Source organism: Heteronotia binoei, chromosome 21 (assembly GCF_032191835.1).
Source record: "Heteronotia binoei isolate CCM8104 ecotype False Entrance Well chromosome 21, APGP_CSIRO_Hbin_v1, whole genome shotgun sequence".
NCBI lineage: Eukaryota > Metazoa > Chordata > Lepidosauria > Squamata > Gekkonidae > Heteronotia > Heteronotia binoei.
Genome location: NC_083243.1, coordinates 33,813,596 through 33,827,972, shown reverse-complemented (window position 1 = coordinate 33,827,972; position 14,377 = coordinate 33,813,596). Strand labels below are relative to the sequence as shown.

Genomic DNA, 14,377 nt, shown 5'->3' with positions numbered 1-14,377 from the left:
GGTATCTCGGGCTCTTGAGGGGTGGATGTGTTTTGAGGTAGAGGTGCCAATTTTTTAGTATAGTATCAAATGTCTCTTTGCAAACTACCCCCCAAGTTTCAAAAAGATTGGACCAGGGGGTACAATTCTATGAGCTCCAAAAGAAAGTGCCCCTATCCCTCATTATGGAAGGAAAGCATTTAAAAGCTGTGTGGTCCCTTTAAATGTGATGGTCAGAACTCCCTTTGGAGTTCAATTATGCTTGTCACACCCTTGCTCCTGGCTCCACCTCCAAAGTCTTTTGGCTCCACCCCCAAAGTCCCCAGATATTTCTTGAATTGGTTTTGGCAGCCCTAGGAACATCCCCATCCAGAGGCACTGAAACTGTGAAACACTGTGTTAAGTAGGGTTGCCAGCTTTGGGTTAGGGAATCCCTGGAGATTTTGGGAGGTGGATCTTAGGGAAGTGGGATTTGGGGAGAGGATAAACCTCAGTAGTGTATGATGCCATAGTCCACCAGCCAAAGTTGCCGTCTTCTCCAGGGGAAGTGATCTCTGTTTGGAGATCATTTGTAATACTGGAAATCTCCAAGCACCACCTGGATGATGGCAATTTTAGTGCTAAGAAGGAATATACAGGGAAAGCTTTTGACTTCTTTCCTGTTTGTTGGTCCTCCAGGGCAGCGGGTTAGCCACCATGTCCAGAGAAGTACCTCTTTTGTTCTCATGCTTCTTTGTAGATTGATGGAACAGTGGGGGGAAAGCTACCTTGATGCTATTGTGAAAGTTCATTTGAGGGAAATGGCACAAGGGAACAAAGCAGCATTAAAATAATTACAGTTTTAGTTTGCACAAGGAAGATGTACAATCAAAATGGGGGTTATTTGAATCGACCCAGCAAGGCTGTGAAATTCAATAGTATATATTTATTATTTATTTATGTGTTACGTTAGATTTCTGTCCTGCCCATTCTACAAAGACTCAAGGTGTCTAATGACATAAAATAAACAATGTTAAAACATTAAAACAGTAAAACAATCAGATAAAATCACAATGGTGCTACTTCATCTATTCTAGGCAGGATCATACAGTATCTTCCTTTCTCCAAAGCTGTCAGATCCTAGGCAGTTGGTACTAATATGAGAAAGATCCAGGTGACGTGTCATCCATCTCCCATTTATATGTTATATGCCATCTGGAACAATTCAGCCTTGCAGGCCCTGTGGAACTGTGATAAGTCCTGCAGGTCCCTGATGTTAGATCTACACAGGGCTTTTTTTGAGCAGGAGCGCACAGGAATGCAGTTCCGGCTGGCTTGGGGTCAGGGGATGTGGCCTAATATGCAAATGAGTTTCTGCTGGGCTTTTTCTACAAAACAGCCCTGTGTGAAACAATGGTGACATCCCGAGGTGTGGCCTAATATGCAAATGAGTTCCTGCTGGGCTTCTTCTACAAAAAAAGGCCCTGGATCTACAACATTAGGTGAAGAAAGTCAATGGTGTGTCCCAAGAGAGTCACTAGGCTTTGTCAGCTTGTTGAGGGGTGTGTTTAGAGAGGGGGGAAGGGCGATAAATGTTCGTTGGGACCAGAAGCACCATGTTCAGCCTAGTTGAGACTCAGCATGGTATAGTGGTTAAGATCAGTGACCTCTAATCTGGAGAACTGGGTTTGATTCCTCACTCCTCCACATGAAGCTTGCTGAGTAACCTTGGACCAGACACAGTTCTCTGAGAACTCTCTCAGCCCCACCTACTTCATAAGGTGACTGTTGTGGGGAGAGGAAGGGAAGGTCATTGTAAGTCTCTTTGTAGGATTGCCAGACCCCCACAGTGGAGGCAGCAGTGCCTCTCCACCAACCCCACCACCCTGCCACTCATCAGCTAGATGGTGAAGGAACTTACCCTGAAAAAGAGGGAGGCCCAGCTGACGTGCAGTGACATGTCTACATCACTGTCCACATGACCTGGAAGTGATGTCATCATGTTGAGGATGTCAGAACGATGCTCCGGTGTTTGGGCAAAAACTCTATGGTAAATGATGTCACTTCTGGTCCAGGTGGGCAATGACATAGTCAGGCCACTCCACATTGGCTGGGTCACCCTCCTGCTCCCAGTAAGTCCCCCGCCATCCCTCACGGGTTGCCAGGAGGGACCTGGCAACCCTACCACTTTGAGAGTCCTTAAGGTAGAGAGTATAAAAAGCTATTCTTCTTCTAGCTGTATGTACATTCACTATATAAAGCCTGTGTGCAGACTGGAATACCCCAAAGGAGCTCTGCCTGAATGATCATGACCTGCTCCTGATTGCACTGAGAAAGTCAAATACACATAAATTTATACACACATCAGTCATTCCAATTAACGCATAACTTGACGCAGGAGCTTTCTGCCACAATTCTATTCCTCCTCAAGTACATGTTCATTGTCCCTCTTAAATGTCTGAAATGGTCCACTTTTCCATGAGAAAATGGTGCTTTGGAAGGGGTTCTTTACTCATTCCTTTTAGAGTTGCTTATCTCTGGGCTTAAACAGATGTGACATGATGAGTTCCATGAATGGCTTCAGGGATCCACTATTTGTTCAGTTGCAGAAACACATAGGTACCAGTACAGGTACCTACTACCTATATGTTTGACCAGTGTGGCAAACACCAATTCCCTGGGCTATTTCTGATTGAGAAGAAGGAGACTTAAACTTCCCCTTCCCTTGCAGCTGTAAGGGCATCCTGTTCCAAATTTGGCCCCCGAACATCTGGTTTTTAGGAGTAAAATCAGTGAGAGCTCTCTTCATGGATTAGATTAAATCGATGTCATTGAATTAAATTTGAGATCTCCTACATGAAACCATGTGCTCTGCCATTAAAGCATAGTCCCTGCCTTACCAATATCGGTGGGGAAGAAATGTCCTTTAGTGTCCCACTTGTCTTTCAGTGCTGCTTAGAAAAAAAAGGTTGCCTTTAAAAGATATTTAAGCTTGCTCCTTTCCCAAATATGTTATATTCTTGAGTTTTAGACCTTTATTCACACACACTACTCCGATTAGTTTCTTTTTAAACATACTATTGCATAAATTGTTTGCATTTTAAAATATTATGGAAAACCCTGTTTAGTCTTTGCTGCATAAGAGAGAATCATAAATGCATTGCAAGCTGTATGGTGTACACTGTAAAACCCTTCATCAGATACTTTCCAAAATATTGTCTTCTGTGCTTTTTATTGTTTCCGTGCTATAATTATGAGATACAACTGCAAAAAAAGAAGAAAAGTCTGGTTTATAGGCAATGTATAAGATAAAAATACAATATCACTGCAATTTCAAGTGTAGAAGCATATACACAGAATATTCCAATTTGCAAATACCTAAGTCTACTGGTTTATTTTGTTTATGCTGAGGGAAAATATAGTAACAGTACAGGGTTTGACAAGCTGCATGAAACTTTTACATTATTGCTCTTTCAGTAACAAACCCCTGCAGAATAAGTTGAAAACACATGCACTGTCACAGGTAAGTTGATATTGTAAAACTTCAGAAAACAAAGAGAAGACCACTCAGCTATTCTGCATATAGGAACTGCATGACAGTACATTTATAACTGAACTATTTTAGTACATTTGTAAGTAGACAATTTTATTTTCTTCAAAAACCTTAGTTTAAAAGTTTAAAATATGAAAGCCGGCTCTTGACTTGTGGTGAATTGTGCCTGAAATTCTGTCATCCAGTGTTAAGAGAGAGACAGAGACAGAGACATTATTACTCCTGAACATTATGGCGCTTTGGCATCCAGCCATTCTAGCATACATGCCAAGATGTTTTTATGAAATGATTTCTTTTTTTAAAAAAAACCCAGCTCTAATTAGTAATTTAGTAGAACTGAAATCCTGACGCTGGAAAATACTAGTAAAGCAATTTGACCAGAAAATCACGTTTCACAAGGAGGTCTATAATGGGTAGTGTTTAGTGGCAAACACAAACATACTTGACCCTGCCGTTCTTGTATCGAGAAAATAGCATGCACTGTTAGTCTGTTTAGGTTGGTACTTGATAGATCTATTTCTTGTATGCCATATACAGTCACCAAGTAGCAGAATATTGAATCTGTACATACAGCAAAAAGCAGGAGCCGGTGAGCAATGTTGTACCCCTGCTACCAAACAAAATCTCTTCTCTGTAGTCAGGAAATGTTTGTTTAGTGAATCCATATTTGTGTCTCACTTTTTCTTGTGTGAACTGAATTGTTACAATTTTTAATATATTTAAATGGCTGGATGTTGTTCTGACTTTAAACTCACTGGTTTATAAAAGGGGGAATCTCCTACTGAGCTGTGCTCCCGAACAGAGAACATGAGAAGATGGACTATGGAGAAATGTTTTTTTTTACCTGGGAGGTTGGAATAAATGCCTTTTTGTCTGGGAAGCAAAAGCCTCAATGAGTGCCTCTTTGCTACTATAGAGCCACTGGAAGCCTAGGTTGACTATGTAGAACCTGGTTGACTATGTAGACGGGTGACCCTCTTACAGAGCAAATGGTAAGGGCTGATGGCAACTGGAACTGGAAGAAGATGCCAGAGTTGACTATGCCTTCATAATTCCTGATGGTTGGCATGAAGGTACTGTTTGACCTGTTGGACTTAAGAACACAGATACATCTCCTCAGAAGCTGGCAAATAGTTTGTGAAGTGGCAGGTCAGAATTTGCAGTGGTTTACAGTGATTATATCACAACTTTTGGCAAGGTTTTGGGTTTGCACTTAGAGCATTTAGCAAGAGAGCCGGCGTGGCATAGTGGGGAAAAGCGGCGGCCTCAGATCTGGCGTGATCAACCGGGTTCGATTCCATCTCCCACCCCACGAAACCTGCTGGTTGACCACCGGCCAGTCACGTTCTCTCAGCCCCACCTACCTCACAGGGTGCTTGTTGTGGGGAGAGGAGGGGGAGGTGGTTGTGACCCGCTTTGATGCTCCTATCGGTGGCGAAAGGCGGGAAACAAGCGCTGACCCTTCTTCTAAAGCTGCCCTGAGCCCGCTTTGGTGGGGTAGGGCAGGATATAAATAAAATGAAATGAAATGAAAAGAGTGCTAGGTGCCTTCCAGGAGGCAGGTCTCAGCCATCAATGGCTGTTCAGAATCACCTTAGCTACCTTCATACACATGTTAATGGGTCTAGCTATAGACAATGGGATGGACAGGCACAGCACAGAGGGAAGAAGAAGAAGAATTGCAGATTTATATCCTGCCCTTCTCAAAGAGCCAGTTTGGTGTAATGGTTAAGTGTGTGGACTCTTATCTGGGAAAACCAGGTTTTATTCCCCACTCCTCCACTTGCACCTGCTGGAATCGCCTTGGGTTAGCCATAGCTCTAGCAGAGATTGTCCTTGAAAGGGCAGCTGCTGTGAGAGCCCTCTCAGCCCCACTCACCTCAAGGGTGTCTGTTGTGGGGGGAGAAGATATAGGAGATTGTAAGCCACTCTGAGTCTCTGATTCAGAGAGAAGGGCAGGGTATAAATCTGCAATTCTTCTTCTTTTTCCTCCCTTCTCTCCATTCAAGCAGGAAACAGATATTTTTGGAGGAATGGAATGCTAGAGGGACACCAGGAAGGAAACATTTAGGATTTTTATTTCTTTGAGCTGGTGTGACTGCGTCAGTAGGTGGAGAAAAAGATAAGATAAACTTATGTTCAGGGGCTCTCTTTCTCTTGGGATGCTGCATATATGAGCACACACAGACCTCTTCTCTTGCGAGGCAGCCATTTTGGTCATGTGCTCAATCTGAAGGGAGCTCCAAAGCAATTGTAATTCTGTAGAGAACTAGAACATCTAAGGTAAATAGTCTGTTCTATATTTTAACAGCTGGTAGGGCATGTATAGAGAGAAGGACAGAGGATTTGCATTTTTAGCCATTTCTTTTGGATTCCTTGCTCAGTCTGGTGCTGTGCTAAAAGTATGTTTATAAACATTTTCTTTTAAATATAAACTTTATAATGTTTGATGCTGGGAGCATTTCTCTGTACTACATAGATCCCCACTATCTCAAATATCTGAAGAGGGGAGCTGGGGGAGGCAGGCAAGTGGCAAGTGGCTATTCCTCCTACGGTGCCCAATGCATTAATCTGTCCTCACGGTGACCTGGAACTGGGCAGTGTGAGACACCAAGGAAAGGCCTCTGAACTTGGAAGGGAAGCTAGGAGTCCTGATCCAGTGAGAAATCCTAACAATGATCAGGTTGGTGGCAGGCTGCCCTAAGAGTAGAAGAAAACCCTTCCAGGGACTTGGGAACCCCTAGGAGGGCAGGGCAGAATAGGTCCTACAGGACAGAGAAGGCAACATGGACCAATGCCGTTGAATTGTTTTCTGTGCTATCTACTTCATTCTCTGTGATAGATCATGTGATCCTGTGGATTCCACATTTCCTCCAGGAAGCCATATGGAGCATCAAATTTCATCCTCAGAACAATGCAATGAGGTCACTGAAGTTCAAAAAGAGTGGTTGGCTCAAGGTCAGCCATGATACTTCACAGTTGAGTTCAATATAATGAACCCAGGACTCCCAGTTCAAAGGCACAACTAGGTGATACTGAGGAGATCTGTGATCAAAAGGTCACTTAAAAAAAATGAAGTTAAAGCAACTATGGAGGAATGAATCAGATAAAAACCATAACTTGGTCCCAAGTGAATGAAAGCAACAAAATGAAAATGCCTTAAGTAGTACATTGATTCAGGGCCAGCATCAGCATAGCCTAAGGTGGTGAAGCTGTCAGAACCCGGGACTGTTTGGTATAGTGGTTAAGTGTGTGGACTCTTATCTGGGAGAACTGGGTTTGATTCCCCACTCCTCCATATGAACCTGCTAATGTGCACTCCCAAACCTTGAACTGGTCCTGCATTGATTAAAGAAATGAAAGCAAATGGGCATGGCATCATAAGGATGAAGTTTTGCTAATTTTGCTCACCAAAATGCCAAGCCTGCCTGGAAGAGCAGAAGCCATGTGACTTGCTCTCCAGTCTGTTTAAAATAGCTAGGCCAGACTGCCCTCCTGAGTTGTCCTGATACCACTATAGCAGTGGATCAATAATTAATACCAATACCTAATCAATATAGCAATGTTAGAAATATGTAAGAGTGCTTTTGAAAAATGTGAAATAATCTTCTATAGCAGCTTGAAACAAAGGAGTGTTAGCTTGCAAAAAGGGAACTGTGACAGGTCATTGACCTTGTTAAAACCACAAGCTGAAAAACATAGAACGAAACCTGAAATGTTTCCAGAGAAAGAGGAACCAGGGTTTACAGAGGCCCTAGGAAAGGCCCTAACAGAGGCCCTGACGGTTGAAAAACAACCCGAATTGTGGTGAAAAATGTGACGTAGTATATTTGTGACGTAGTATATTGAGTTGGCAATTGGGGAGAAGAAACCCAATAAAAAGAAGCAGAAATTTGTAATTCGCTGCTCAGAGCTGAGAGTTCAGACCCTCTCTCTGATGCCCGTGTATAGAGCGCTTATGCACGTTAAATAAAGAAGCTGTTTTCCTGATCCCTCGTGTCCGCGGCCTCCGTTATTGATCCGGCAGAAATTGGTAATGTATAAATAGGGTTTCCCTGCTACATATTTTGGTGCATTGGCCCGGTTCTATTAGCCTGGCCGACTGCGGCTGCTGCTGACTGGTGGGACTAGAGCAACGGTAGTGGCGCCACCAGCCCTCTTTTGGGCTGACCGTCCTCAGTCTCCCCCGTCGCCGGCTGCCTTCGACCACGCCTAATCGACCTAGCGGAACGGGGCACCAGGAACCAGCCCTGCTTAGAAGACCCCGGGGCGTGAGTCTCGAACCCCAACCTAGAACCTTGACCACAAGGCCGTGACAACTTTGTTTTCGGCCCTTGTGCTCAACGTAGCTTTTTCTGTATCATCCTCTGACTGCAGTAATGAACCTCTTCGAGATGGTCGGGTAGGTGACCATACCGGGTCGCCTGACAGCCCACCTCCGTTGAGGGGCGGGCAGGAACACCCCGCTTCAGCAGCGCTCGCAGGACCCACAGCGCGGGAAGGGACATAGCCGCCTTCCGCCTGCGGCCTCCTAACAGTGTCTGATCGACGGAGAAGGGAAGGTATTAGCCCCTTCTGCCGGCGGGCCTTAGTCGGTTCCGCATGCAGCCGCTGCACTAGGCTACGGGCTGCATTCGAAGAGGGGAAGGGACGATTTCGACCCTTCTGCTTCCTATAGGTAGGGTACTGGGTGAAGAAGAAAAATAAAACGGCTGAGTCACCCGCCAGGGAGAGGCCGCCTCTTCTTCCATTTGGGAAAAATCTGTGTTTACTGTTTAGGGAAATTGTGTGTCCAAAATGTCTGCAATGTTTTGTCTGTCTGGTTAACCATAAGTGCACGTATCATCTGGGGGACGCCCCTGCTGTTTTTGTGTTTGCCATCCTGCTATAGGTTTTGGCAGGGTGCCCCACTCTTTTTTCAGAGCTTTCGAAAAAGTGGGGAAAGAAAGGAGGGTTTTTGCGCCTCCTCATTAGTAAGGGTTTTATGTGTTCTCCCTCCCTTACCAGGGAAGAGGGGAGGCATTTCTACGATTGGGAAGATTGTGACTTTCGGGCTCCAGGCGATAAGTTCTATTATATAGTTCGTCCCTGGGTGCGCACCCCAAATAAATTGTCCCTCTGCTGGGAAGAGGCCCTTTGCCCCTACCTTCGGGTCCAATTGTGGGAAGGGTCCAACGATACAACCACTGGGTGGCTATTTAAGTGACGAGCGAAGACTCTCGCTGGGGGGGGTGGCACCTGGGCGCGGTGGTATTTTCTTAGACAAAAAGAGGGGGGCCGCATCTGTGCCTGGGAGATTAAGTCCCAAACTGCCCATCCAGTAATCAGTAAGAGGGCGGTGAATTGGTCCCCTCTGATTGCCCAGCACCCATTAGCTGTGAAGGATTTTCACTCACGAAATTGTAAGCGCTGCTCTGAAGGAGAGAGCTCACTTAGCCTTAGCCCACAGGTCGAGCCTGAACTGGCCTGGTACATAGCGACTTTGGATGCTGGATGGGACCCCTTTAATACCAAAGCGGTGGTCTGCCAGCTAGTCGGCCAGTACCTCGACGATACCTCGCTAGTACAACCGCATGAATCCCTCCCCAGACTTTCAGTTGCAGGATCAGCCTCACTGGAGCCCCCGTCGGAGGTTCCGTAGGTTGGTAGGACCCTGGGTCTACACTCCAGGATTACTGACCCTCTGCTGGCGCACTCCAGCGCCCCGTAGGCACAGGCATAATATCTGCCTGTGGGCAGGAGAACAGGGGGAGATGACTGCTTGGTTGCTAGGAGGTCAAATCAGGGGCCCGACTGGAGGCGTAGGACGCACGAGGTGGTGCTTCCTAAGGAAAACTGGGGAGGGACCCCTACTGGCTTGGAAGATCAAAGGTCGGACAGCTACCCCAGGGAGCTTAGAGGTTGAGTTACCACCCAGCCTTGGGCCGCCTTTAAGGATTTGACGAGTCGCCTTTTTGGTTTAGACTAATGCAGCCAAGGGCAGCGCGTCAAATCATTGGTCTGAGTTTGGGGTGGATTATAAATAGGACTGTGGCATAGATAGACTCCTGGAGGAAAATGAGGAGTCTGGATTTTTTAGATGTCCCAGAAGGGTCCCCGCAGCAGCGTACAGCAGCTGTGGGCTCCCGAAGTGTATTGTGGAAGAAGTTTTTAGCAGTCCCCGTAGTGGGTGCAGTTCTGCTTATAACTATCATTGTAATGGCTGTCCAAAAGACACAGCCTTGCTCACCATGCCCCTTTCTTGGCATCACTGCCTGCCCACAACATTGGATTGGGTACCATGGGAAATGTTATTATAAATCTGAAGATGAAAGGGATTGGAATAGCAGTGAGACTAAATGCTCTGCATTTGGTGCCACTTTGGCATTGATTGATTCACAATGGGATCTGAGTTTCCTAGTGAACCTGACTCGCCCTGTACACCACTGGATTGGCCTCTCCAGACAGACAGGCCTGGTGTGGAAATGGCAAAATGGCACAGAGTTTGCTGATCAGTTTCTTGTGCGAGGAGATAATGTATGTGCTTATTTGGATGATACTGGTGTAAGTAGTACCAGGTGTTCCCTGGAGAAAAACTTCCTCTGTAGCCAGGCGGATGCCTGTGCTGGAAGTGTAGGGAGACATTAAGATCAGAGTCAACCTCACATTACTAGAAGCAGCAGGGCAGTGTAAAAGGCCGCTTGTGGTGATGTGAAATATTTCTGCAGTATTGCGTAACCCTCCCTTAGAAAAACGGGAAGTGCCAGTGTGAATCAGCTATCTGGCGATTTGCAAAGAAAATGTATGTGTTTTTACCCCAGGAGATTCCTGGAGAATCCCAAAGATGCTATCTGTTAACCAGGAAAACTATGCTTTACTTTGTTTTATGATTGTAATGGGATTGCCATGCTCATGTCATAGGGATCCGGCGGCTGCGTATTACTTGAACTTGCACATCATTAATTGAATATGGGTGTGTAGCTTGAGTGGTATGCAATTGCCGGGTGTGGCATCTCTGAATGGTCACCTCTTGGACAAGGCACTGTAGTTAAGGAACCCCTTGGGAATCAAATTTAAGACATGGAGCAGTGTTTTCGGCTGCCCTCAGTTGTAGGGAGCTGGTCCTTTAAGCCCAATGCAAGGCTCCCCGCCTTTTTGGTCCTTCAGACCCCTGCCCCTTGCATCAGTTGGCACAGGAAACCCACGTTAGTCATGTGATGCCCTTTCCCAACTTCCGACCCATGATTAGGCTTGGAGGCATTCAGGGCAACCTCTATCTCCGTTAGGCATGTATCAGGAGGTGAAGGAAGCCTTGAGTGTTATCACCTTTTACCTGTACGATTGGCTCCCACGGAGAAGGGTTGACCATTTTAGGGAAGAATTAGAGCAGCTACTTGAGAGGAAATATGAAGGCCACTGGTACCCAGAGACACCCCTAAGGGGGTCCGCCTATCGCTGTATTTGGATAGGGAAGACCAGAGACTCTGTAGTAGAATTGGCTGCCAGAAGAAGTGGACTGACTGTAGAGGATGTCCAGGACAGCATTCCTGCAGAATTGACTGTGTGGATTGACCCATTTGAAGTCTCCTACCGATTTGGGGAAGAAGGGCCAGTCGAGACCGTGTATCTGAAAGACAATAAAGGCTGCAGCACAGCCAAGGGACAGAGCAAAAGCAGAAGCAGGCTCAACCCTGAGGCTCCGGCTTTTGTCCCCGCTAGGAGTCAGACAACCTTCTTGTCCGGCTCCCCACCTCCATCTGCTGACCAATCTTCTGGTCTGACTTTCACCGTGGCTACTTTTGCAGCTACCAAGTTTGGCTCCACAAAAGTGAAGAAAAGCAGCAAAAGGCTGAATTGGGGTCTTGCTTGCCCAGGAAAATAAAGGGCTGACTGTGAGATTTGTTTAAATAAGCTTCTTCTCTTGTACAGTTGCTAAACGCCATTGCTGGAGGAGTGAGAGAAGATGGCATCGTCCCCTCCACCGCAGGAGGCCCAGATTGACGTCTGCCTCAACTGGAACCAGGAGCTGGAGGAAGATAGTCCCCCTAAAGTTGGTCGTAAGGGACGAGCCAGAAAGACAGCGGCTCCAGCTGGGAAGAAACGGGGAAGAAGACCTCAAAGGGTCGTGGTAGAGGCAGAAGACCCCCAGACGATCAAGAAGAAAAGATGCCCCGACCTCCGGGTAGGCCCAGGGCTATGAGACCATCATTGGCACGCGACGAGTGCGCCTTTTGCCGCGGGAGGGGGCACTGGATCCATTCGTGCCCAGACGCCCCTCCCCAATTCCGCGACAGAGGAAGAGGCCGAAGGGGAGTGCTCGACCACCACTGGCATGCGATGCGTGAACCAAAAGTCATGAGAATGGCCACAGGATGGTATCTAGCCCCCTACAAGCAAAACCACACAGCTTGGAACGAGGTCTCAGACGTAAGAGCTGCAATTGAGGCGATACCAGAGAGAGACGAGCACGGAAACGGAGAAGACATAGACGAAGCAGCCGGCCTGGCCCCTGAGATAGATGTGAGTCCACAAGAGCCTCTCCAGGAAGAAGCAGCGGCTTCTGCCCTTTTGAACCTCAAGAAGCTTTTCCAAGAAGAAGAAGGCTTGGAGGAGGATCCCACCTGTTAAAACCCTGATGTGAAGTCACGAAGAGGGGACCCCTTTTGAAGTAGTTTTGATTCATTTGCTTTCTGCGCTTAAAATAATAATAATAATAAAAAGAAATATTGCCTTTCCTTTGTTAGCAAGAGCTCGCCACAGAAGAAGGGAAAAGGTAGGTTGGTCCCTGGGAAGAGTTAAGTAGTCAAAATGTGTTCTGAGCTAGTTTTAGCTTGACACATTGCTTAGTGCCTTGCTCATATCTTGTGATGCTTAAGTAAGAAAGAAGGTTTAGTTCTTTGTGATTTTATTCATGAGAAGCCCTTTGGAAGATTGTTAAGATGAGAAAACCCAGCCCTGGAAAGAAATGTTACGATGATAGGATAGGCTTGTATTGAACTAGATTTTGTTTTACTATGCAATTTTAACCAAAGCTTTCCTAGATAGGCTTTCTAGGTGCAGCTTCGGCCCCGGACGTGATTGCTTGAAGCCCGACCTCTGGACCTCACTCACCGGCAGTAGTGAGGTTCCACAGGCAACGCCCTCTGGATCCTGGCCTACCGGAAACGGCAGGATTCCACAGGCATCAGAAATGACTCTCCCTGGGCGTGGAGCGGTCAACTCCTGTGCGGTTGCAGCTAGGGAGCTCGATTGCTCTACACTCCGGGAAGAAGAAGAAATTCCTCGAGCAACAGCCAGCTGATTGATTATCAAATGTATTATGGGTTTGATGTTTGGCTTTAAGTAGGTTGATTTTAGTATGTGTGTGATGGTTTGTGGATGTAATGATAAGTAATCAAACTCCGTTTGAAAGAGGGGAATATAGCAGTGGATCAATAATTAATACCAATACCTAATCAATATAGCAATGTTAGAAATATGTAAGAGTGCTTTTGAAAAATGTGAAATAATCTTCTATAGCAGCTTGAAACAAAGGAGTGTTAGCTTGCAAAAAGGGAACTGTGACAGGTCATTGACCTTGTTAAAACCACAAGCTGAAAAACATAGAACGAAACCTGAAATGTTTCCAGAGAAAGAGGAACCAGGGTTTACAGAGGCCCTAGGAAAGGCCCTAACAGAGGCCCTGACGGTTGAAAAACAACCCGAATTGTGGTGAAAAATGTGACGTAGTATATTTGTGACGTAGTATATTGAGTTGGCAATTGGGGAGAAGAAACCCAATAAAAAGAAGCAGAAATTTGTAATTCGCTGCTCAGAGCTGAGAGTTCAGACCCTCTCTCTGATGCCCGTGTATAGAGCGCTTATGCACGTTAAATAAAGAAGCTGTTTTCCTGATCCCTCGTGTCCGCGGCCTCCGTTATTGATCCGGCAGAAATTGGTAATGTATAAATAGGGTTTCCCTGCTACACCACCAGGTGGAAGGGAAAGAAGTGGAGAATATTGAGTGTTCTGATTTGGAAAGCAAATGCTTTGTAGATGGAAATTCTCACCCGGGCAATTGGGAAGTGGGAGGGGCCATGGCTTAGTGGTAAATCATCTGCTTTGCATGCCAAAGGCCCCAGGTTCATTCCTCGGCAACTCTGGGTAAAAGGAAACAGCAAGTAGTGATATGAAAAACCTCTGCCTGAAACCCTATAAAGCCACTGCCAATCAGAGTAGACAGTAATAACCTTGACAGACCGATAGCCTGTCTCAGTATAAGTTATGTTCATGCGCTGAACTGTTTGTTTGTTTGTTTTTTTGGGGGGGAGGGTTCAGAGGAAGGCATTATATTGACTTCCCTGATGGTTCCCTGGAAGGTCAGATACTGAAACTGAAGATTAAATACTTTGGCCACCAAATGAGAAGGGAGCACTCACTGGAGAAGACCCTGATGCTGGGAAAGACTGAAGGTAAAAAAAGGGGATGGCAAAGGCTGAGACAATGTTATCAATGCAACGAACATGAATTTGAGCAAACGTAGGAGGATGGAAGATTGAAGGGCCTAGCGTGATGTGGTCCATGGAGTCGCAAAGAGTCGGACTCGACTGTGTGACTGAACAACAAATATCACATAGGAGTCCAAGTAGATGGCAATATTGGCTGAACACCTAGCATGATCATGAAATCTGCTGATCGCACAGGATAGCCAGTGAGAATGGAAGTATTGTAAAAAGGGCACATTGGATCATTGAGGATTTGTTTGTTTGTGTGCATGTATGTGTGAAGATCACAGCACTATTATCTTAACTCACCCAAATCATGTGCCACAGATACCAGAAGTTTAGGGAACACTGATGCTGTGTATATCTCCACTATGCATACCAGATGCAACAACTAGGAGGGGAA

At 46.0% G+C, this 14,377-nt stretch overlaps 2 protein-coding genes across 2 annotated transcripts; both read left to right on the top strand.

Annotated features, from left to right (window-relative positions):
• The first annotated feature begins 9,568 nt into the window (after positions 1 to 9,568).
• On the top strand, positions 9,569 to 10,138 carry LOC132589559 (C-type lectin domain family 2 member B-like). The gene has a single exon (XM_060262325.1). The coding sequence runs from the start codon at positions 9,569 to 9,571 to the stop codon at positions 10,136 to 10,138; it is 570 nt and encodes a 189-aa protein (XP_060118308.1).
• A 640-nt stretch (positions 10,139 to 10,778) lies between these two features.
• LOC132589558 (protein Tob2-like) lies at positions 10,779 to 11,372 on the top strand. Its single transcript, XM_060262324.1, has one exon. The coding sequence runs from the start codon at positions 10,779 to 10,781 to the stop codon at positions 11,370 to 11,372; it is 594 nt and encodes a 197-aa protein (XP_060118307.1).
• The last annotated feature ends 3,005 nt before the right edge of the window (positions 11,373 to 14,377 follow it).